The 24,435-nt window shown below is 44.9% G+C and overlaps 4 protein-coding genes across 4 annotated transcripts in view; 2 read left to right on the top strand and 2 right to left on the bottom strand.

Annotated features, from left to right (window-relative positions):
* Positions 1 to 304: 304 nt before the first annotated feature.
* On the bottom strand, positions 305 to 23,772 carry LOC126564142 (probable aconitate hydratase, mitochondrial). Its single transcript, XM_050221088.1, has 7 exons — positions 23,769 to 23,772; positions 5,064 to 5,112; positions 2,320 to 3,779; positions 2,077 to 2,248; positions 1,571 to 1,782; positions 1,215 to 1,506; positions 305 to 1,140 (listed from the first exon to the last, which is right to left on the bottom strand). Exons 2-7 carry the CDS (start codon positions 5,094 to 5,096, stop codon positions 946 to 948), a joined length of 2,364 nt encoding a protein of 787 aa, XP_050077045.1. The 5' UTR covers positions 5,097 to 5,112; positions 23,769 to 23,772; the 3' UTR covers positions 305 to 945.
* Positions 5,759 to 6,088, top strand: LOC126565722 (general transcription factor IIH subunit 5). The gene is made up of 2 exons (XM_050222927.1): positions 5,759 to 5,827; positions 5,892 to 6,088. The coding sequence occupies exons 1-2, from the start codon at positions 5,793 to 5,795 to the stop codon at positions 6,076 to 6,078; spliced, it is 222 nt and encodes a 73-aa protein (XP_050078884.1). The 5' UTR covers positions 5,759 to 5,792; the 3' UTR covers positions 6,079 to 6,088.
* Positions 6,130 to 6,603, top strand: LOC126565545 (zinc finger HIT domain-containing protein 1). The gene has a single exon (XM_050222733.1). The coding sequence runs from the start codon at positions 6,130 to 6,132 to the stop codon at positions 6,601 to 6,603; it is 474 nt and encodes a 157-aa protein (XP_050078690.1).
* Positions 23,010 to 24,435, bottom strand: part of LOC126563890 (uncharacterized) — a 34,642-nt gene continuing 33,216 nt past the window's right edge. Inside the window, exon 11 of the mRNA XM_050220678.1 lies at positions 23,010 to 23,272. Coding sequence (XP_050076635.1) covers positions 23,038 to 23,272 — 235 coding nt within the window. The 3' untranslated portion in view covers positions 23,010 to 23,037. The remainder of the gene's footprint in view (positions 23,273 to 24,435) is intronic.

Here is a 24,435-nt window from a genome sequence, read left to right as displayed (position 1 = left end):
CCATCGTGACATTAATCTACAGGCGGTGTCAAAAATGTGACATTAGACTGTGACTCCATTCGTCCGTGAACTTTAACGATTTACTGTATTTACGTGATTCTACAACCAAGTCTAAGTCTTTCTCAAAGATGCTATGCAATTTAACGTAAATGTACTTTGAGTTTAAGATTTTAATTGAATTTATTTACTCAAAACTCGGCTTTCCTGTCTTTATTGTCAAGAGAATTTTGGAAAATTAAATCAAAACGTACTGCCAAGTCCACTGGACTCGCTGCCCAAAAATGAAAAGCAAACAAAAGCTAAATAAAACGGAGGCATTTTATTTTCCTTCTTCATGTCTAGTTAGTTTAAGAGATACATACGCTAATAACGGTCGCAGTTCGCAAACACTTTCATCTAAAACGTTAAGTTTGCATTCATTGTAGTGCGGCTACGGTTACATGAAGTTTGCCTTCTTAAGTGTAGACGACACGCGTCATCCGGGTTCTTAGGTAATTTGTTGCTAAAGTTTCTAAACTTCTTTTTTCTTCTGAGGTAATTATCGCTACTCTACTAGTACGGATCCAAGATAAAGTAAGTAGCAAGCAAAGAAAAAACAGCGATCACGCGTGATCACGCGATCACGTATGGCTTTCGAATTGCATCCATGCCCGCAGGCGGGATCATATCATATGCGCTCTATTTACAACACTGACTGGCAACAGAAGCTGCGCGCGATTAAACGATTCGTTTCATTGATGCATAAACAATCACACACAAAAAACGGTCTCCGGGACGGATTGCGAACCAGCCAACGACACGTTCACAGTACGCAAACCATACCTTTCAACCAAATAATAGTTTTCGCGACTTTGTTAAACCGCTGATAGATGTAGTATCAGTTGTAAGGAGAGTAGATGAGAAGTGGGTGGGAAAGACAAAGGGGAAGTCTTCTCACGTTACACCTTACTTGTTGGCCGCGATCTGCTTCATGCGGTTCAGGGCACTGCCCGCCTTGAACCATTCGATCTGCTGCTCGTTGAACGAGTGATTCAGCTTAATCTTGTCCACCTTACCGTCGGTCTTGATCTCACAGTCCAGCTGTTTGCCCGGGGCGAAGTTGTTCAGACCAAGGATCGAGATCTTCGAGTGCGGCTGGACCTGGAATGGACAACAACAACAAAAAACTCCTTACAGTTTCCTGCTACGTCAATTTCAAATCTATTATCAAAAACCTTATCGTAATCGGCTGGGTTAGCGAAGGTGAGTGGGAGCAGACCCTGCTTCTTGAGGTTCGTTTCGTGGATACGGGCGAAAGATTTGGTAATGATGGCACGGCCTCCCAGATGACGTGGTTCCAGGGCGGCATGTTCGCGAGACGAACCCTCGCCGTAGTTTTCGTCACCAACGGCAACCCAATTGATACCCTTGGCCTTGTAGAAACGCGCCACATCGGGTACACCGGCCCATTCGCCCGTCACCTGGTTCTTTATCTTGTTCATTTCGTTGTTTTCGATATTGGTGGCACTGGACAATTAGACAATCAGTAAATAACAATCGAATTCTTAAAACAAACCTTCTGAATACCTACCCAATGAACATGTTGTTGGAGATGTTATCCAAATGGCCACGGTACTTCAGCCACGGACCAGCAGCCGAGATGTGATCGGTCGTACACTTACCCTTAACCTTAATCAGCACAGTCATTTCGGTCATATCCTTACCGTTCCAAACATCGAACGGTTCAAGCAGCTGGAGACGCTGGCTCTTGGGATCAACATCGACCTTCACGCTAGAGCCATCCTGAAAAAAGGTAAGTAAACCACCATTAGCACCTTAACCTATATAATAACACATTTGATTGCCAGCGCGTTTGTATCGAGGTAGTCTTTTGGCACAGGCTACCGCTATACTACAACACTCCGTCAACGACTGATAAGATAAGGCACCTGCCACGCGCTTAGAGTGAGGAAGGGGTTTAGATGGTACATGAAGAAAGACGGTTGGTTGGCGTACTGATGCTGCTGGACTTCAGGACTTTGAACGTCGTAATCACGTGGCATTTTGTGTACCTCGTGCGCCGTCTTGACCACTTACCGATGGGGGTGCTTCGTAAGTGTCCATGCCGGGGTCGAATCCCTTCTGCGGGAGCTCATCACCGTACGGCGAGTCCAGCTTGAACTTCTTGCCATCGGCACCGGTCAGTTCGTCGGTCAGGGGGTTGAAGTTCAGTGTGCCGGCAATCGACAGAGCCGTCACCAGTTCAGGGCTGTTTGATAAGCACAAAACAAATCAATTATTATAAAGTGTTAAGCAACTATTTTAAAGCATTTCACTAACCTCGTGACGAAGCAGTGCGTAGCCGGGTTAGCATCATTACGACCGGTGAAGTTACGATTGTACGACGTGACGATCGTGTTCTTCTCGCCTTTCTTCACATCTTTACGGTCCCACTGACCGATACACGGTCCGCAAGCGTTGGCCAGCACGGTACCACCGAAATCCTTGAACGTTTTCGCAATACCATCTCGCTCGATTGTTGCACGGATCTGTTCCGATCCGGGCGTCACGTTGAATGGAATCTTCGACTTCAGTCCGTGCTTCATGGCGTTCTTCGCAATCGAAGCACAACGGCCCATATCCTCGTACGACGAGTTCGTGCACGAACCAATCAAACCAACGCGGATGTCCATCGGGTATCCGTTCTTCTTTGCGTTCGCTCCCAGCTTGCTAATCGGGTGAGCCAGATCCGGAGTGAACGGTCCGTTGATATGCGGTTCCAGCTTGTCCAGGTTGATCTCGATGACCTGATCATACTTAGCGCCCGAATCAGCGGTCAGCACGCTGGTCTGATACTTGCCTGCCTCAGCAGCAATCGCCGAACGTCCGGTCGATGCCAGATAATCCGCCATACGCTTGTTGAAGGGGAAGACCGACGTGGTGGCACCGATTTCCGCACCCATGTTACAGATCGTAGCCATGCCGGTACACGAGATCGAATCCACACCCTTGCCCATGTACTCCACGATCGCACCAGTACCACCCTTCACCGTCAGAATATCGGCCACCTTCAGAATAACATCCTTCGGCGAAGTCCAGCCGCTAATCTTGCCAGTCAAATGCACACCGATCACGTTCGGGCACTTCAACTCCCACGGGATGTTGGCCATCACGTCGACGGCGTCAGCACCACCTACGCCAATGCAAAGTCCACCCAGACCACCACCGTTCGGCGTGTGCGAATCCGTACCGATCATAAGCAGACCCGGGAACGCGTAGTTCTCCAGAATGATCTGATGAATGATACCGGAGCCTGGCTTCCAGAAGCCAACGCCATACTTAGCACCGGCCGTCGACAGGAACTTGTACACTTCCGCGTTGATGTCCTTCGCACGGGCCAAATCCTTTTCGCCACCGATCTGAGCCTCAATCAAATGATCGCAATGGATGGTCGACGGGACGGCAACTCGCTTCAGTCCAGACGAGATGAACTGCAGCATGGCCATCTGGGCGGTTGCATCCTGCATCGCGACACGATCCGGTCGCAGACGCAGGTACGAAACACCGCGCTGAATGTCCTGGTTGGCCGGATCATCCAGATGCGAGTACAGCACCTTCTCGCTGAGGGTTAGCGGACGTCCCAGGCGCTTCTTCACCACCTCCAGGTTCTTCTGCAGCTTCTCGTAGGGTAGGTACACATTCTGGTCGAACTTGGACAGGGCGACCTTGGATGCGGCGGCACACGACGCATGGAACTGGCGCTGCTGCACATCAACGGCGTACCGGGCAACCTTGCGGGCCTGAAACACGGAGCGATCGGGGTAAATTATTTTGTAACCGCCAGCCAAAAAGAAGAAGCTACCACGGGAAATTGCATCGAAAGGCAAAACAAACTAATCTAAGTGCCAATGTTGATAAGCATAATCAGCGGTTCAAATGCTGTACAAACATTCGCGCTGTTCATCCGGCTACGGGCGATCACTGTTTAGCCATTTCCGTTGCCGAAGCATCCAGAAGCGATATACGTGATCGATGCAAATTTGCAAACATCCATCCATCCGTCGTTCCGGGCCGGTCGGTTGGGCGGAAAGGTAAACAAAAATAGAAAACACGTCGAGCGGCCTAGATAGACCTGCTGTGTGGGAGAAACTTTGATCCTCTGCCGGCACGTGATTCGGCGGGGGCACAAGATTTAGGGGGTTGTGCGCGCGGTGGCCGTTCCGTAACGCCGCGATTGAACGTAAATAAACAGCTGAAGTAGGAAGAATTAGCAGCAGATGCACAATTCGGCACTTTTCAATGACACTTCACAAGGACAATAACCTTGAAAACGGTCGAGATGCCGAAATATGCCACCCAATGAAGGCCGGACTTTTTTTTACGTCGCTTCTGTTATCATTGGTTCCAAGAAGAATACACGTCACACGGCGCTACAACCCGGAATGGAAGCTTGAATGACATCGTAATGAGAAAGAAGTAAAAGAAGGAAACTCCAAAGCCTACTATGCTCGCTTCTGCTTGCTGCTGTTATCTGCAAATCGGTGACCCAATCACTTAAGCCTTCACCAAACCGGACCGGATGATAATAAAAGAGGAACACCCACATGTTCCACATGGGATATGAGAGAGGGGTTTGTGGAGAAGGGTAAAAATAGTGCAGACGTTTAAATGTAAATCCAACAAAAACGCCATTTAAAGTTCGTGGAAATTGTTTTCATACACGTTTGCCCGTACACGGCACACAAATTCACACCTCCCTTCTTCTTCATCCGGCAAAAGCCGGCGGCCTACCCACGGGAGGTTCTGTCCTCGAAATTACAGGCAGGGAGGAAAGTGTGCAAAGAGCTCGAATTTTCTCTTAGTCGGATCGATTATCTAACCAGCACTCGACGACGACGACATCGTCGACGGAGGACGACAGGCCAATGTTCTACTTTTTGCAATTATACACGCACACACGTACACTTGATTGCTAATAAAAAGGGCTTTCCAGGCGGTGAAATGCGAGGTCCGAATTGTCCTTTTATGCCCTTCCGGGTCAACTTGTATCCTTATCAAATGACCACTTTTTCCATACCGCGTACCTGTACGTTCAGCAAACGGGAATACTGCACCATCGTTGCACACTGCTGCTTTACACACACTGGAATACGTGAACTGGGAAATAGTACGGGAACAACCACGGTCGGAAGCGATCGGATAATCTTCAGCCTTCTCAGCTGGAAGATGAACTGTTGAATGGAAAAGAGGATGGTTTTAGCGGCTGTGGTCCGGCCGTACTAAAAGTGCAGGTGAGACCGTGCGGAATTTTTGTGATGTTACCTAACCAACCAGAGAGAGAATTGAGCGAGAATAACTTTCGATTGTCGGTTTTCCGCCGATGTCAGAAGGAAACTTTGTTGAAGAAGTAGGAGGTTGGGCGATGAAAGGTTGACTTTTGACAGATGGGATTGTGCAGAATGTTTTTTGGGGCAAAGAAGGGTGAATTATCAAGTGTTGGATGAATTGAGCAGAATTTCCCATTGTGTGAGATAAAATAAGGCACAAAATGGACAAATTGATCAAAAAATCTGTTTTTTCAGCTTCAAATATTTGAATGTGTCAAACAAGCCTTCAATATGGCGACCAGCGAATGACAAGAGCACACCCTACACCTCTATTCATCTTGCTATCAGCATTCGTTGCTGTCACAACAAACCTGTTCCCGGCTTTGTTTACAATGACGCCAGCGGAGTAGTTCGGTTGGAAAAAACGCATTTCTGGACAATTGCTGTTCGTGCATTCATTGTAAAAACAAATCTTTACCATCAGCAATGGTGAATGTTATGAAAGGTGTATTGGTAGAGTGGTAAGTGCAGTGCAGTTGGTATTAGGTATGGTGACACGATTGTAAAATGGTTTCTTGTTCACAGTGATCCGGCTATGAAACAGTTCCTTCTCCATCTGGACGAAACGCAATCACTGGGGAAAAAGTTCATCATTCAAGATCTGGACGAGAAGCATCTTTTCATTTCGGTCGAAATCGTGGAAGTACTGCAAGCACGTGTTGACGATTTAATGGATCGCATCAGCTTTCCACTGCACGAGAAGGACGCTTAAACGACTCAACGCCACTTACCCCACTCTCAGTCCCTCCTTTAGCAACTCAAAATGGCAGGACGTGAATCGGGTCGCATACGGGAAGCGGATAAAAAGCGCACCCTAGACGATGCCGCACGACAAAGACGGGCACGGAAAGCGCTCGAAGCACTAGAGCAGGACAACTTCCACGAAGATCCACACGCAGATCTGGTCATGTCGAAAAAAGTGCCCAAATTTAGTGACAATCTCGATGGTGGTGGACCAAGCAGGAAGAAAAATCGTCGCACGAAGGGTGCCGAATACTATCGCGCCAAGTATCGAAAAACGTTCCCCCAGCTGTTGGACGAAGAGAAACAGCAACGGCCCGATCCGCCGAATTATTTTAGTGCTGCTGCACCACCTTCCCGTTTGCCGGAGCGGCATTTTTGTGCGGTTTGTGGTTTCCCATCCAGCTACACGTGTACAGCGTGTGGGACAAGGTATTGTTGTGTGCGTTGCTTGGGTACGCATCAGGACACTCGATGCTTGAAATGGACCGCTTAAGGCAGTAGAGAAAGGTATAATAAAACATAGAAGTTTAAATGAGGGACACCTTCGCTGAGTTCTTTCGAAAAATAAAACTACAATTCCATTTGATGATGTTTATTTGGCATCCTAAATATGACATAAAAATTATTGAATTGTCTAAACGTTACATTTTTTTGCTAGCTGCTGCAGCTCGATCGCGCTCCGATTCTTCTTGCTCGTTCTCTTCCTCTCCTTCAACAGTGGTAGCGTACGACACGTACTGAAGACTTATACACTCGAGTTTATATATGTATAATATACTTTTCGTTCCGATATATTCAAACAAACCCCCCCCCCCCCCCAATCAAATGCACGCGCTCCGCTACTCCTTCGATGAGTCCCGAGTGCTTTCAACGAACAACTAACATTGCGATTAAATCTTAACCCCATCATCTTCCTTCACTCGGAATTCGAATCGGTTTCGTCGGTCATTCTTTACATTTCCCTAACTAAGCGCGACAAGTTTAAACATGGTTCTGGTATCTTCTATTACAGATCTACACGGGCCAGTTTGTTTAATTAATTTATAGTAATAAGAGCTTCAAATGGCCCTCAATCAATTTCCTTCCCACTCTTTCCCTCTAATATGAACTTTTTCTTCACCGGAAACCGTATCTTATCGGCGGTTTCTATTTTTGCTGTGCGGTCACATCCATTACACAGATCGGTACAAAAAGTGTGGTCTTCAATCTGGCTGTTTTTTGCCTTTACTTCCAAACGGGGGTCGTTTCATAAAATTTGCCCACCTTTCATGTGGTCAGCCAGCAGTTCGCGTCCAATTTTTTCTTCTCCCTTTCTTCAAGCAAAATTTCAACTCTACTATTTCCGGATAGAAATTCACTATCAATTTAGGCTACGGATACGCTACGATTCGTTCGTTTGCATTCACGATGCAAAAATCGTTTTGCGATTTCATTTTCACTGCATTTTTTTTGCACTGCACTACAACACAACACAATAGGAACACAAGCGGCCGCATATATCGCCATTCGGTCGCGCTCGATTAAGCTACTAAAGCCATTCGCTTAAAAAGTAAAATTGCTGTCACGGCGTCGTTCACTACAATAATGCACACGAAAAGTACGCGACAAAAAAAAGGAAATAATTTTATTGTATTTTGTGAACGAATTTCCATTGGATGGAAAATAGACACACACACGTATAATTTATCGCCCGGCACCTGGGTGGTCTGCTATCGGAGCGAAATAATCCGGATGGATAAGCACCCTCGAAACAATCCGGTTATCCCGGGATGAGCTGCTTCCTTCTCTGCCACCAGCACCAGAGACAGGAAGTAGATAAATGAGTTTAACAGAAACGTTAAAAAGAATGAACCACAAAACACTAGGATGCAACGGCCATTATATTGTGCCTTTTCCCCCCATACATTGAGAGTGACATTTACACGGTCGGGTGTGTGTGTCATTATTTTCTACATTATCCGATTCCGTTTTTTGTGCTTTAATTCCGACGGATGGGACAAATAAAAATGTAGATAAAAAAAACCCACAGACAGATGGGATAATTTTAAGGACGGCAAAAATTAAAGTTGGTATCAAATAATTGATAACTTTAAACCAAAGCAAAACGCAGGACTCATGTTAAGGTGCAGCCTTTCAGTATAGAAATAGAGGACAAAAACAGAAAGCTGGTAACATTACACGCATACCAGTTGGGGCCGCAGTTTGTTCGTTGAATGTTCCACCACACGTGCAAGCACGTTTAAAATGGCATTTCCATTTTTGAGCTTGTTTCTGTTTCACTGCAAATGTGGCAAAATATGTCCCCAGAATCACAAACACATTCCTTGATTTGTTTGTTTTGTTTGTAAGCTACATTTTCGTCCTTTTTTTGTTGTTGCATTTTTTAAACTTATAAACAGTTGCGCACCTCGTTCTCCTCGGCTTCCAATAGCGAATTGAATTGTTTGTGCACGTTCGTGAGGGCTGGTTGTGAGGGCTTTTTTCTGTTCGCTCCCGGTCGTACCCTGTACAACACGGGATGTTGCTGATATGTTTATAATGTACACGTGTTTCGAGGTGTGTGTTTGTTTCTGCATTTTTTCCTTTACCAGCTTTTTTGTTTCTCTCCACTGAATGCATTTCTTGTTGCATTTTCACTGTTTCAGTTTCACTATTTTTTTTTTTTTTTTTTGGTACTCACCGCACCTCGAATGCACACACTTATTTTGTTTTTATTTTCCTATCCACAAATTGAACAAGTGAAACGGTAAACGCTGTTTTGACGCTGCTTCTTTTCATCGGCATTTCGCTTTCTCGTCGTCCTCTAATTAACCAACGTGTTTCTGTGGCGAACACGTGCGAGCGGGCCCAACGCTCTCAACCCCATAATCAACCGGGACATTTTCACACTATTTAACGGGTTGATTTTCACGTACGTACGACTCTCCTCTGTTTACCGTTTCGTGGTTATTGTTCCGCGTTTTATTTTTTGGTTGTATATTTAAATTATTGGCCATTTCTTCGCTCGGCGTGTTTGCTGCACACCAACCACTGCTCTTTCTTCGTAAATAACATTTAATTGGTCCTATGGTTTCGAGAGCATTTTTTTCTTCTTCTTGCGTGTGAACAAAAACATCCAGCTTTTATACATCTTTATACCGATCCGCCCGTGGTGCGACAAATAAAAAACGGTTCACATCCAGCTTTTTTTCTCCTTTAGGACACTAAATTATGGCGAGTTATTTTGAATAACAATTACAGCAAAAGTGCCGCCTAATTTGGGAACACATTATTTACTGTCCACTGACGCATGATGATTGTTTCCGATTCCGATCGGTGCTTTGGTGGTTTTTGAATGCAGCTCATATTAGCGCAATCAGCATTTGTGGTGTGGGAACAGGGCTAATTAAGATAGTAATTGGGAAAACTGCATCCAACGCATATTTGTGGGTAGATAAGGGTAGCGTGAAGGGGGATGGTTTAGGTGTGTGTTTCGGTGGCGGAGGTGGTTTGTTTTTCCAATGTCGTTTGCATCGATTGGGGGGTTGATAAGCAGAACAACAAATCAGCTGAGTTAATGCATTAAACCGGGGCTGTTTGATTAATTTTCTCCTGAATCAGTGCTTTGGTAATGAATAAAATTCAATAACAAAACTGATTTTCTAGCACAAAAGAACTTTTTCCCACGAATTTCTTCTCACTTTAATGTATCACATTTAAAGTTTACCTTTTTGTAAATTGTATTAGTGAAATTGGTTCATTTTCCCTCACCCTACGTTGCTAAGTCTAACACACCGATTTGAGGTTGGAAAAATTCCGTCGAAAACAGCACAAGTTTTCGCGCAGTTTTCCGTATCATTTTCACCACAAAACCAGGCTGGCGAATGCGGGATGATTGAAGGTTGTCTTCATGTTGCCTCTTTCGGAGCACTGAAAGCCTCGCCTCAATTTCCATTTTCCTAGAACGCTGCATAGTAATGAGCAGCTTGGAGTAGCAGAATTTTCGCACATAGCCACATGGCAACCTTCTTTTTTTTTTTGGGGACGTGTGCAAGCGCAACTGGATTTGTTCAGCATTCGCAGCATCCACAACACCACCAGCAACATTGTTCTCGAGCTCGGGTTCGAGAGAACATTGCAAACAAATTGATAATAAATTTTCCACTAGCGAAACGTACACCGATACTCGGCGCCATGTTTGCACGCATGGCCCGTGGGCCCTACGGAGGCAAATAAAGCCCCCTCTTTGGAGTGAGACACACCAACAGATGGGCAAAAGTTGGAATGCATTTTTATTTCCTCATCTCCGGCGGCGCAGCCAGAGTCCAACGATGAAATTAAACTCAAGCTTTCGAAGGTTTTCCCTGGAGGAGTCGGTTGTTTATATTTCCTTCTCCATGTTGTTTGTTTGCGTGTGTGTGTGAGCAGGATAAGCTTTTCCACAAACATTTCTCGAGCTTGGAAGCCCTCCCCCACGGGTGGCGAAAAAAAAAACGCGTAAGGTAATAATTGAATGTATGATTTCATTATTGCACCCTACGGGGGTGATTCGACCTCAACGTTCGGGGCTCACTGTTGCCATTTTCATTAAACCGTTTTTTTTTCTATTTGTTTTTTTCCATTCCGACAAAGGTGCAAACCATATGACGATTGCTTTTTTACACGACACGTGATGTCCTGGCGATTGTATTTACATCACCATTCGTATCGTATCGGATTTATTTTGCTGCACACGGAAAGCCTTACTTCCCGACGGGTTGTTATTTGGTTTCAGAACCGTATTGATGGGTTTTATTTCCAGTCAAAAATTCAACTACATTCGAATGTGTTGAAAGTCGCTTCATTGGCGGTTGGTTTCCGGCGTGCATTTTGGTGAACTACCAGGCGCCTCCATCATGTCATTTAAAATTGAATCGCATACATGTGATGTGGGTCAATTTCTCGTTAATAGGGGTGGTTGGGAGTACCGCAAAACAAACTTATTTTAATGTTGATAATGTTGCTTGTTCGTGGAATTATTTAGTGCCATTTAAAACTATCAAAAATGAATTTAAATTAATGGGTTTCCATTAGTTTGCGCAAGCCTTTAACACATGATTGGGTAGTTTTCCATCCCACAGAATAAATACAGTAGTACGTAACACACAATGGCGCACACACACACTTCTGGGGACGGTCGATACAAACCGTCACCACCTGATGCCTAAGGATCGTTTCCGTTCAATTACACCCATTTACACGAACGTGCAGCACCCTCGCTCGAACGCTCGAACTCTTCTTAAAGGACTCGCTTAAAATGATGTCCCCGTTTGATTGAATTATAACCTCCACCCAGAGCGCACCAACCTTCTGAGTGGTGTCAATGGAAGTGAGTCTTTATGATAGTGTGGAAAATTGGTTCTTCCCACTTATTCTCGCTTCCCCTAACAACACACACACACAAAGCGGTGTGGTAAAATTGAAGCACTGCCACATCACGCGATCCTCCATCTGATGACAAAAAAAAACCTCTTTAAAAACCCATTCATCCCTATCGTTTGTGTCAGTAAAAATTATATTTTTATAGAAAGAACTTTCCATTTGTCCCTTATGATTCCATCCGTCGATGTCCCCCAATTTCATGCCATTCGATCCATTTATGATGCTCATTTTCACTCGGATTTTTTCTTTCCATTTTTATTTTTTGGTCTCAAAGTCTCTCGTAATCGGATAGCTTACTTCGCGCTAAAGGGCCAAGCCAAATGTAATGCGATAAAAACTAACGCTCCGGCACGAAACTGACCCGCCTTCATTGTCCATATCACACACTTTTGACCTCACTAGTATTTCAGGTGGTGTTCCATTTCGATGGAACGAGCGAGATGCGCGGTCTAAGGAACGGGCGAGAATGGCGGGCTGAGGAAGGAGAGAGAGGTGCGGGGTGAGGAGCGAACGGAAGGCTGTCCGAGTGGCATCTGTTTTGGCGACAATTGTCTGGAACGGCGGCACCCGCAATTGTTGTTCGATCTCATCGACACCGGCCAGAATTCCGCGAAACCCACCGTAGAATGCAAGCGGGCGGCTTGTGTGGTCGGACGGACCAGAGAAGCGAGGCAAGCGAGTTGCGGCTGTTCGCCGGACCACGTTAAGGGGAAACAGAGAGGGAATGAAGAGATAAGGAGAGAGTGAGAGAAGAGAGGGAATTATGAAATTTATTTGTGACCGAGTGGAGTGGGTCAGTCTGATGAAAACCGCGAATGAGTTAAGTCGCAACCAATAAAGTTGTGCGTACAGGATTACCGTGTTCAGTACATTGCGTTAGGTTATCCGCTGAGATATCACATTGGTCCTTCGAACTTCGGATATTGACCCTTTGTGCTTTGGATATCGGTAAAAATCGCATCATCATGACTCGAACGCCTCGGACGTCTCGCACTCCAACCGTAAAGCCGGCGCCACAACCCGGTTGGGTGGATGTAATTGTTGCTGTAAGGCCGCATGTGCACATGCGTGACCTTGCGTATGGCGAATTGATTCGCATAAGGGACAACATTGTGCAGGCGAAGGAAGAGGGAAAGGCGCTGACCGCGGTACAGTGCAAAGTGTTCGGGAAGAAGGCAGATAGTGCTTTAGAAGAACACAACAAACATTATGGTGAGATCATAAAACATGACGAAAGTGAAGTGCATGACGACAAGTTTAAGGAGACAGTGAAATTGCATGAGGAGGTGATGATGGAAATAGAAAGTGCATCTGAAGCCCTTGCGGCACAGTCCGTTTCACCAAAAGCATTGATACCTGCTCCTAGCGTTTCGTCAGTGATTGTGAATGCTCCGCTTCCTCGGCCAATACCTTCGTTCAGTGGCAAGTATGAGGAGTGGGCGCGGTTTAAAACAATATTCAAAGATATTGTTGACAAAAGTAGTGAAGATTCGCGTATCAAGTTGTATCATCTTGAAAAGGCCTTGAGTGGTGAGGCTGCCAAGGTAATAGATGAGAAAACAATAAACGACGGTAATTATGAACGTGCGTGGCAACTGTTATCCGAACGTTATGATAACAAACGGCGTATGGTAGACTTACATATTAGTGGACTTTTGAATTTGAAAAAAGTGAATGAGGAAAGTTATGTAGGTTTGCGCGGTTTGGTTGAATCGGTTGAAAGTCACGTGGAAAATCTAAAGTATTTAGGTGAAAACTTTACTGGTCTGTCGTGTGCGATGGTGATACATTTGATAGCGAATGCGTTAGATATTGAAACAAAGAAACTATGGGAAGCGAGTGTCCCTAGAAACGAACTTCCTTGTTATGAAAAAACCTTGTGCTTCCTAAAAGAAAGAGTGTCGGTTCTAGAAAGGTGCCAAGGAAATGTTGCAGCGGGGCAAAGGGGACGTTTTGTTTCGAAAGGGCCCAGCTCAAGTGGTGTTACGCCTATGAGATCGAATGCAGCTACAACCGTGTGCAGTGTAGTTGTGTGTGAATTGTGTAAGGGTGCCCATGAAACGTTCAAGTGCTCTGAGCTGATGCGACTGCATGGAAAGGATCGGGAAAGTTTTATTAGATCGAAGCGTCTTTGCTTAATTTGCCTAAAACCGGGACATTGGCGAAATCGTTGCAAATCGCATTTGAAATGTAACAGGTGCCACAGACCACACAACACGGTATTGCATTGGGACAACGGTCCAGAACCGGTTTCAAGGGAACCCGAACAAGTGAGCGCGAGCCAGCATGTGAACAATACCGATGCGGCGGGAAGTATTGTTCTCTTGCAAACCGTCTTGCTTTACGCGGAATTACCAAACAAAGAGGTGTTGTTGTGTCGTGCGATGTTGGACAGTGGATCGCAAATCAGTTGTGTGACTGAAGCGCTTGCAACGAAATTAGGCGTAAATTTGGTAAACGTGAACGTACCGGTTAAGGGGATTGGCAACGTTGAATCTTCGGTGAAGAAAAAGTGTACTTTTACAGTGAAATCTCGGTGTAGTGATTTTGCTATGGACGTGACATGTTTTGTGTATCGTGAAATAACAGGTAGAATACCCTCTGTGTATTTCGATACGTCGAAGTGGAATTTGCCTGATAAATCGATGTTGGCCGATCCATATTTCAACAATCCAAGTTGTGTAGACATTTTATTGGGAATGGATTGTCTTTCGGAAATAATGGCATCTGGTTCAGTGAAATTGGCAAAAACACTTCCCATGATGACGGACACTCATTTCGGATGGGTGATAGGTGGACGTGTTGCGGAAATACACAAAGAGCGTGAGGTGTACACAAATGTTGTGACAAAAGAAAATTTGGAAACAATAGTGCAAAGGTTTTGGGAAGTTGAAGATGTGACAAGTGAGCGTTCCGTGAAGGTGGAAGACGAGATATGTGAAGAACATTTTGTGAAGACACATTATCGTGAATCCAGTGGCAGGTATGTTGTGCAGTTGCCTTTAAGGGAATCGATAAGCCAATTGTGTTGTTCGCGAAGTGTAGCGCTGCGTAGGTTTTATTTGTTGGAAACAAAACTGTTGAAAAATCCATCGTTACGTGAACAATATCAAGCGTTTATGAGTGAATACGAGGAGTTAGGGCATTGTAGAGTGGTTGATGAAAGTGAGGACGATGGCTCCGTGAAAAGGTGGTATCTGCCGCATCATGCTGTATTGAACCCGGCCAAGAACACTACCAAGTGCCGTGTGGTGTTCGATGCTTCGGCGAAGGTAAACGGCTTGTCTTTGAACGACGTTATGATGACCGGCCCTAAGATAAAGGTGGATCCCTGCGACAGCCCGCTACAACGAGTATTCTGGAGAGCTTCGCCGAATGAACAACTGCGTGTGCTTGAGCTTACCACGGTGACCTACGGAACGGCAGCAGCACCTTTTCTAGCAACGCGAACGTTGTTGCAGCTAGCGAGAGATGAACGAGAAGGTTTTCCCTTAGCCAGTCGCATTATTGAAGAGAATTTTTATGTCGACGATGGATTGTTTGGGGCAAATGATATCGAGACTGTCCATGCTGCACAAGTGCAACTCATTGAGGTGTTTAGAAAGGCGGGTATGACACTTCATAAATGGTCAGCGAATGATGAAAGGCTTTTGGAATCGATACCATTTGAAGATCGGGATGCTCTAACAAAAATCGGCGATTGTGAAGCTAACGAAATCATCAAAACGTTAGGTTTGATGTGGAATCCGATGAATGATGAATTTATATTTTTGACAAAGGTACCGTCTAAGGGCAGAACACCTACCAAACGAGAGGTTCTGTCTGCCATTGCAAAAATATTTGACCCATTGGGGCTTATTTCTCCAGTGGTTGTGTTGGCAAAGATTTTGATGCAAAAGCTATGGTTAGCAAAGTTGGACTGGGATGATCAAATTTCTGAGCCGTTGATAGAAGAATGGGATAATTTTTTGGAAGCATTGCCAACAGAAAATCAAGTTCGAATTCCTCGACATGTAGTAAGTACAAATGCAGTTTCATTAGAGATCCATGGATTTGCGGATGCTTCTTTGAAGGCATATGGAGCCTGCGTCTATATAAGATCAATAGAGAGGAATGGTGAAGCGCAATTGAGATTAGTGATCAGCAAATCTCGGGTTGCCCCTTTATCGAACGTGACAATTCCTAGAATGGAACTGCTTGCAGCTTCATTGCTTTGTCGTCTAGTGAAAAAGGTACTGGAAGCATTAAAGGATTTTAATTTCGAAACGATTAACTTGTGGTCGGATAGCCAAATAGTTCTGGCATGGTTGAAAAAGCCGATAGAGTGCCTGAATGTTTTTGTACGAAATCGTGTAGCCGAGATCAACGAGAACCGAGCGTTCATTTGGCGTTATGTTCGGACACATCAAAACCCTGCGGATGTTATATCAAGGGGTCAATCGGCGTCGCTACTGGTTTCAAATGAGATGTGGTGGAATGGTCCGGAGTTTTTACGTACTTGTGAGATACCAAATGTTTGCATCGATGAACTAAATGATGATGAAATTCCGGAATTGCGCAACGAGGTTATCTGCAATGTTATCGTACCGCTGAAAGTTCTCCCAATTTTGGAGAAATATGAATCCTTTAGAAAGACACAAAGAATACTTGCCTACATCGTGCGGTTCAAACAAAACACAAAGCGTCGCAAGGGCGAACGCATTAATGATCCAAACCCTACTATTCCCGAATTGCGAGAATCGATGCGTTGGATCATTAGAGCAATTCAGCATCAGGATCTACCGGAAGTAGTTTCGGCCGTAAAAAATAGCAAACCGTTGCAACGTTATCAAGACCTTAACCTTTTTTTGGATGGTGAGTTACTGCGGGTAGGAGGTCGTATAAGACATGCAAATCTGGCTTTTGGAAACAAGCATCAACTTCTTCTTCCAAATCGAAATGTGATTACACATCGTTTAATTGCAACAATTCATCGTGAAAATTTGCACGTCGGGCCATCTGGAGTGATTGCGATTCTTCGTCAGCAATTTTGGGTTGTCAATGCGCGATCAACGGTTCGAATGGTTCTGCATAAATGCATTACCTGTTTCCGAAGCAAGCCAACTACTTTGGAACAACAGATGGGTGATTTTCCTAGCTACCGTGTAACAGCTGCTCCTACCTTTCAACGAGTTGGGCTTGACTTTGCTGGGCCAATTATGCTGAAATCCGGTATACGTCGTGTTGCGGCAATAAAGGGATACATATGTGTATTCGTGTGTATGGTGACTAAGGCGATCCATTTGGAAGCAGTGGAGGACTTATCAACTGGTGCCTTTCTCTCAGCTTTGAGACGATTTGTATCAAGAAGAGGAATACCTGAAGAAATCTTCAGTGATAATGCGACAAATTTTGTCGGAGCAAAAAATGAACTACGAGAGCTGTATGAGATGTTTAGGAAGGAGGCGACAGGCCAAGGCATTTTCCAGTATTGCCAAGAAAAGGAGATCGTATGGAAAATGATACCCCCTGGTGCCCCTCACTTTGGAGGAATCTGGGAGGCAGGGGTCAAGAGTGTTAAGAGTGTACTGAAGAAGATTTATAAATCTGCATCTCTAACAATAACTGATTTTAGCACGCTTCTATGCCAAATTGAAGCCATCTTAAACTCAAGGCCATTGTATGCTCACTCAAATGATCCTAACGATTTGGAATGCCTTACTCCAGCTCATTTTACAATTGATCGTCCCTTGATTGGAGTTGCAGAACCATCCTATTTAGATATGCCTGAAGGTCGCTTGAATAAATGGCAGAGAATCCAACAACTGCGGCAGCAATTCTGGAATAGATGGCAAAGGGAGTATTTGTGCGAACTGCAAACTAGATACAAGTGGACCAAAATAAAGGACAACGTAAAGGAGGGAGCATTGGTTCTAATAAAGGAGGATAATACGCCCCCGCAATTGTGGAAGCTGGGACGCATTGCAAGGGTGTTCCCGGGCGAGGACGGATTGATCCGGGTAGTGGATGTGAAGACAAGGAGTGGTGAGTTTAAACGTCCTGTTCATAAATTAGCTCTTCTTCCAGTTATAGATCCGTAGCATCAACCTGGCCGGGAGGATGTTCCATTTCGATGGAACGAGCGAGATGCGCGGTCTAAGGAACGGGCGAGAATGGCGGGCTGAGGAAGGAGAGAGAGGTGCGGGGTGAGGAGCGAACGGAAGGCTGTCCGAGTGGCATCTGTTTTGGCGACAATTGTCTGGAACGGCGGCACCCGCAATTGTTGTTCGATCTCATCGACACCGGCCAGAATTCCGCGAAACCCACCGTAGAATGCAAGCGGGCGGCTTGTGTGGTCGGACGGACCAGAGAAGCGAGGCAAGCGAGTTGCGGCTGTTCGCCGGACCACGTTAAGGGGAAACAGAGAGGGAATGAAGAGATAAGGAGAGAGTGAGAGAAGAGAGGGAATTATGAAATTTATTTGTGACCGAGTGGAGTGGGTCAGTCTGATGAAAACCGCGAATGAGTTAAGTCGCAACCAATAAAGTTGTGCGTACAGGATTACCGTGTTCAGTACATTGCGTTAGGTTATCCGCTGAGATATCACAGGTGGCATTCCACGAGCGCAGTGTCAACGGTCAAGAATGAGCTTTTCCGCCAGTTGCCAGCGCCCCAAGTTGCCAACCAAAGATAAGGGGTTTTATGTTTTTAATGCTCAGATTTTTTTTTGGGGTAGGAAGGACCATTCCTTGTGGGCAGTACACACACCTGTTGCGTTCTCAGACCAACGAACGAATGCTTTCGGATTGCAGCAACACAAGCATAACAGCTGCCGTCGGGGGAATGCGCTTTAAGCTTTCGTCGTGCTGTTTTTTTACCTTTTACCATCGCGCTCCAATGAATGTCCAAAGTATGCTCGGGAGATAGATGCCACTCACAAGGTAGAAAGCAGGTCAGCAAGCAGCATCAAGCGACAAGGGTGGGCCACGTGCCTCTCAGGCGTCTTTTGCCACCGCGCTCTAGGGGAAAATCGCGCAAACCTTCGCGGGCGGGTTAAACTAACCGTAAAAATCATAAATATTAACTCAATTGTTACGATTATGTTGTGACAGTTTTCCCTTCGAATGCTCCCGAAAAGTTCATCGCTTTTTGTGCCCCAAAGCAATCGATTCGCGTACCGGTTCATTTGATGCGCTCGGGTTGGTCCCTTTTTTCCCCAGTTTCAGAAGAAAAACACCGCGAACACACACACACACACACAGAATGTTCTTTCGCAGCCCTCCGGGAGCATGTCGTAGAAGGAGGACAAGAACTCGCCGCGTCTAGGTCAAGTGGGTGAGTTAACATTTCGAGCATTATTGCTTTTGAAGTAAATAAACAAACAAAAATCGTTTGACTTCTGTGGGCGATTGTTCGGTTATCGGTTCGATGAATTTATTTATCCACGTGGCCGGTCCAAACATGTGTGGGGCATTCGCTCGCTATCGTGAGCCTCGTCTGCCTCGTTTGCTTATGTAGGACGATTGTTTAAAAACTGATTTTCCTGCTGTCGAATAATATTTGCAGAAAAATCAGACAGTAAGCAAAAAAGGTTAAAATTTCAAGTATTATTTCACTGTGAGCATTTTCCCTAAATTCCAGCGAAAATAGAGCAATGGGTTTTTAAGCACCAGACAAATCAGATTGATTGGCAATATTATAATTGTGAAGAGCCACTTTAGCTTAAATGAAAATTCCATTTGCTAGTGATTTCAGCCATTGGTAAATGGTTTAAAAATGGCGAAAAAGGCCCACAAAAAAGTATTTGTGTACTTTTTTTTATTTCTTTCTCTGCTAACTGAATGTTATGAGTAGTGCATTGAAATAACTATCTCCACAAGAGGATACGACTATCAAAGTCACGCTACCATATGTAGCAACGAGGAAAACTTTTTTAATTATTCGTTCGTGCTCACACGCGCCCCCAAATCGGACGGGTGTGACAAACGAGACAGGGAAGGTATTCGTTTTTGACTTAGTGAACAAGTTTAATTCATTTGATCACGGCACAGACACACTCTTGCTGAAGGTCGATGTATGAAGCCATAAAATAGAATAACACCAAACAAGTAGCGTGGAAAGTTTGTCGCTGTATCACTAGGACACTGCGGACATGGCATCCTGCTTTGCTGGTCACGTTAGTTTGTCTTCTAATCGAATCCACGAGAGAAAAAGAGAGACAAAGGGAGCGATACAGTTTTCCACATCACATACTCTCGTTGATGATGATGATGATAAACTAGTACTTTGTGAGGAGAATCGCAATAGTGAAGCACACACTGGAAGGATTCATGTTGCGGATATGCAAACTTTGACCGAACATTGTTGGGTCGGTTTGGTTGACATCAAACTTCCAACCATAAGGAACTGAATCCTCGTGTCATGTGTTGGGAGTTTGGGTTAGAGTTTGATCATCACCAAAGCGTAACACTCTCCAAGGACCTCCCCTGGAAGGCTATGTGTAGTGATAGCTCGATGTGGAGAGGGAAAACAATCGCTTTCTCCGATCTCGTACACTCACCCAGCATCAACAGTACCATCAACATCGACAAGTTGCCATTTTACACGAACAAAGCTTAGACGATTACTTTCAATTAAGCTAATTTATTGTCCAATGTTTTCTTTTTTGCGTTCGGGACAAAGGACACTTGGTTTGAACCTTAGTGCGATCTCTTGAAGGGGGCACGTTTTGCAGATTAATCCCCGAAGGGAGATTGAAGAAAAGGAGCAGCAGCCCGGCCTTGGCTGTCGAGTAGCAAATTTGCTGGAGTCAATCGTAAGACAACCATTAGGTCAATTAAATTGGACCGTAATGAAATTTCGTAAAGTAATTGGAGTTGAAACAAATGCAATCTTGATTGCTTTTTCGCCTCCTGTTTTCGAAAGGTTGGAGGAGAATTTATTTTCCCCAAACAGTCAAACCGATAATTAAGCCTGTAATGGTGACATATTTTACTATGTGGAAGTGGTGCCGCCATCTACCAGAATATAGTGCAATCAATCGCGATTCTGTACTAACTGCGTATTTTGGTTTTAATTTCCCGCAACCAAAAAATAACTGATCAGACACAAAAAAGGCAACCAAATTTGACCCTTTTCCTCATCAAAGTCAGAACAAGAGTGAGGACGAACTGTTCAAACTTTTTTGATGGAGAAAAAATCCGATGTCAACAGAAGAAAAAAAAAAATCATCCGCATTTTTTCGCACGTTCATTCGTTCATTTCCCGTTATCCAGGAGGACGGAAACGGATCCCGGCCAAGACCAGAGAACATTTTTAAGTCAAATTAATCTCATTAATTATGCAATTGCTAATCATAACTTAATCCAATGTTGCTTCTTCTGTGATGCGCTGCCCGTTCGCTGCTAGCCGAGGGAGTGCCGAGGGAGAAACTAACCTGAAGTTGCCATTTCGGTGGTCAGGTTTTGGACCCTTAGATTACTTGGTTTTGATGGAGCTGTGATAGACCATTCCCGTGTTTTTTTTCTCGGGTGTGTGTAAAATGAAGCTTAATTTAATTCTCATCCGTGCACGACACACTATACAATCACCGTTGTACTGACAGCTGCTTGCAGCCAACCATGTTGCATCAGGCTCTCAGAGTACCAGTGTCTTACAAGCGTGCTATTTTTATCACTACACTCCCCGTACAGTGTAGTGTGATGTGGTGTCCTTTTTATATGGCCCAAAGGAACGACCAGCACACTTTCATCTCACACGTATGAGTCAAAAGCGCCTGTCGTCGTCGGGCTTAAGCGTTTAGAGCCCAGGGAAATCATCGTTTGTCTGGAAAAGGCCAAATTCGAACCCTACAGCAGCTGCAGAATAGGTCTGCTTGTTACTATGTAGATGACCGTCCATTCAAACGGTCAGCGTGTACGCACACTTGGGACGTGCGGAAAACACAACCCCATGCAAGTCGTTTGTATTTTAATTAAACCCATTTTTCCGGCTTTGTTTTTCGTCTCCCTTTTTGCACATTTTATAGTATGCAAGCAAGCAAACAACATCAAAACGGAAGCTTTTTGCATGGAGATAGAAACAAAAAAAAAAAGAGGAAAAGTTTTGCACTTGCTATTTGCTCATCCGGTTACGGGTTACGTAGTAGACTTTTATCGTTCAACCAACAGCAGTAGAAGTAGTAGCAGTTTTTTCTGCATACTACTACTTTATCATGCTCATTTCGCTGGCGGGGGGGGGGGGGGGAGGGGGATTTGAGCTGCGTTGGATTTTTGTTCTTCATTGTACCGCAGTGGAATGGGCAGAGGTGCATGTGATGAGTGGAACACGTGTTGTTGGTGTTTTATTACCTTCCTTTTACACTGCACTGTGAAAGGATCGGTTTTTTTTCCTTTCATTCTTATCAAGCATTTTCAAATTAAAGCTTCTTGTATATGTAGCCAATTGGCGTGCCAGCGTTCCAGCAGTAGAATTCAAATTAATTCAAAGCTACGGCATTTGCCACTTTAAATGCAATCGATTCAATTTAAACAGCTCATTTACAAACCCGAAACCATGAAACCACCACCGAATACAAATTTTTGCAGTACTTTACCTGAACGTGCATCGGGTGCTTGTTGATCATACCCATGCTTAATCACCTTGGTGTTTTAATTAGTTTTCCCGTGCAAAATCGCCTCATTTCCAAGCACACTGCGCCCGATCCGGACGAGCTTCTAGACACCGGATGTGAACGAATGCATTTTCCACGGGGATAGAACGTGCTCTGGATGGCTGGCTGGATGCTTTTTTCCATCTGAATCGCCTGTCACCGGGGCGCAATGCATAATAATAATTCCTGCACGCTTGCACAAATTTAAGCCATTTCTCATTTGCGCCGCTACTTATTAATCGCTACAGCATCACCGCAGCCTGGCCAAACGGGGCCAATCGGCTCGACTCCCGACGAACTAATCTACATGGTGCAATTTTCCACGCAAAGATGGCGTCGTAATAAATGCATTTTTTCCCCCTTCGGGATGTGTCTTACACCTACAGGAGGAATGATAATGTGTATATAATTTCTGTTTTCTTCTACCGCGTCTTCTTTAAACGAAGGTGCGCTAATTAAATGTTCCATCTTTTTTTGTTTTTTGTTCACTTACACATCTCGGCAAGGCGCACGGTCTTGTACAGAGCAGCGAACAACCACGTCCCGAAGGATGAATAGTTGGGAGATGATATTTTTCATACTCGCCCGCTCTTGTCTGCAGCTTTTTCTTGTGGTACGATGAGAATTACCCGCCAACAATAATTAGAGAACCGGCTACAACCCGCGGGATGATCTTCCGATTCTCAATCTACCAACTTTCGTTAAAAGGCATTTCAACGAGATTTTCTAGTGTACGTGAGTGAGAGTGTGCGAAGCACCTGTACCAGGTGTTTGTTTCTAGAACAAATAATCCTTTTTCCTTTGGGTTGTTGTTTCTCCTGGAAGGTCCGGGCAGCTAATTCACCGGATGTGCGGATCGCCGCCCCGAATCGGTTCCGGTTGATGGGGAGCGACCCATTAACTGTTGGTCGAACAGTTTGCGTGCTCGTCGGGCCGCAATACGGGCGGAATCTCTTCGTACGGTCTCACCCCCGAAAGGCGCTGATTTTCGCGCACCTTTTCCACCTCCTCGAATACCCGCAGCAAGTTCCGGCCGGCCAACTTTTCCAGCTCGTCCACCGTCCACCCATCGCCCAGCAGTTCGGCAAACAGGCGCGGATAGCTTGACACGTCCTCGAGGTCGTGGGGTGTGCTGAGAAAGAGAAAAAAAAAACGGGTGGAAAATGAGGATGAGTGCAAAATTTATGGATCTGTTATAGATGGTGCTGCTGTTGTTTTCCGGCAGCTCTTCTTAATTTTTTTTTATCAGCTTTCGCTTTCTTTGTGTGTGAGTGGTTTTTAAAGACGGCTGTAAATAAAACGAAGTGAACAATGTCTACGTGAAAACTCGGGGAGCTTAAAAAAAACTTTGGAGATAGGAAAAAAAAACGTCTTCGGACGAAGGAAGTGCGCCATTAAGCGCAACATACGAGGCGTTGAGACACCGTAATCATATTTTCTTCGTGCTTCGTTCTTTTGGCTTTTCTTTTCTCGAGTCCGGCGGTAAAGAGTTTTTGCCAACAGTCATTAAACGAACGCGCGCGCGTGATGGTGCGTGAATCTTCTTGCATCCCTCGAGAATCGGGGCAAGAAGGGGCCAATTTACGAGCTCGCTCTCACCCTCGCTAGTCGCTGCCGTACGGAGACACACACTGGAATGGAATCACTTTTTTTTATTTTCATTTCCCACGACACCGCATACCCTTCGCCGAAAGATGGTTAAATGATGGGGCATGGCAAAAAGGTGGACCGTTTTTGTTTCGAATGTCCTACCACCACGCCAAAGTGGCAAAGTCTTCAAATTTGGAAGGATCCTTGAGCGCTTTGGCTTTTATAGTGTGTCTATTGCAGTTTTAGTGCTGTGTTTTATGGTGCAGATCGGCATCCGGTACATTTTTTGTGTTGTGTGTGACATTCGAGGACGAAAGTGAGCAAAGATTTGTGTCCGGTCGATGGGTTGAATGGAGTCGAAGGAAAGGAAGGCAGATGTAATGAATGGGCGTCCTTAATAAGCTGCTTTTGGTAGCATTCGAGATTTTCGTAGACCGTTCAGATTATTTTGAAGAATATTTAATACGATCGTTCTAAGCGGAAGCAGTTTGTTTAACAGTGGGTAAAATGAGTGTTTGCCAGTAGTGTTGTCATATAGAGGGGCATCGTTTTCCATGTCCTCGCATTGCAAGTTGTCTACGCCAATTTATAGTTAACATTCTTCAAAAAAGTTTGTCAAAATCTATCAAAAGAGCTTGTTGTTTGAGGATCAAGTTATCGTCTACCAAGAGGCAGATATAACTCAACTAGTAAGGCGACTTTTTG

The sequence above is a fragment of the Anopheles maculipalpis genome, chromosome 3RL (genome assembly GCF_943734695.1).
Source record: "Anopheles maculipalpis chromosome 3RL, idAnoMacuDA_375_x, whole genome shotgun sequence".
Lineage (NCBI taxonomy): Eukaryota > Metazoa > Arthropoda > Insecta > Diptera > Culicidae > Anopheles > Anopheles maculipalpis.
The sequence above is the reverse complement of the archived record's forward strand: the minus strand, read 5'-3'. Positions and strand labels throughout refer to the sequence as shown.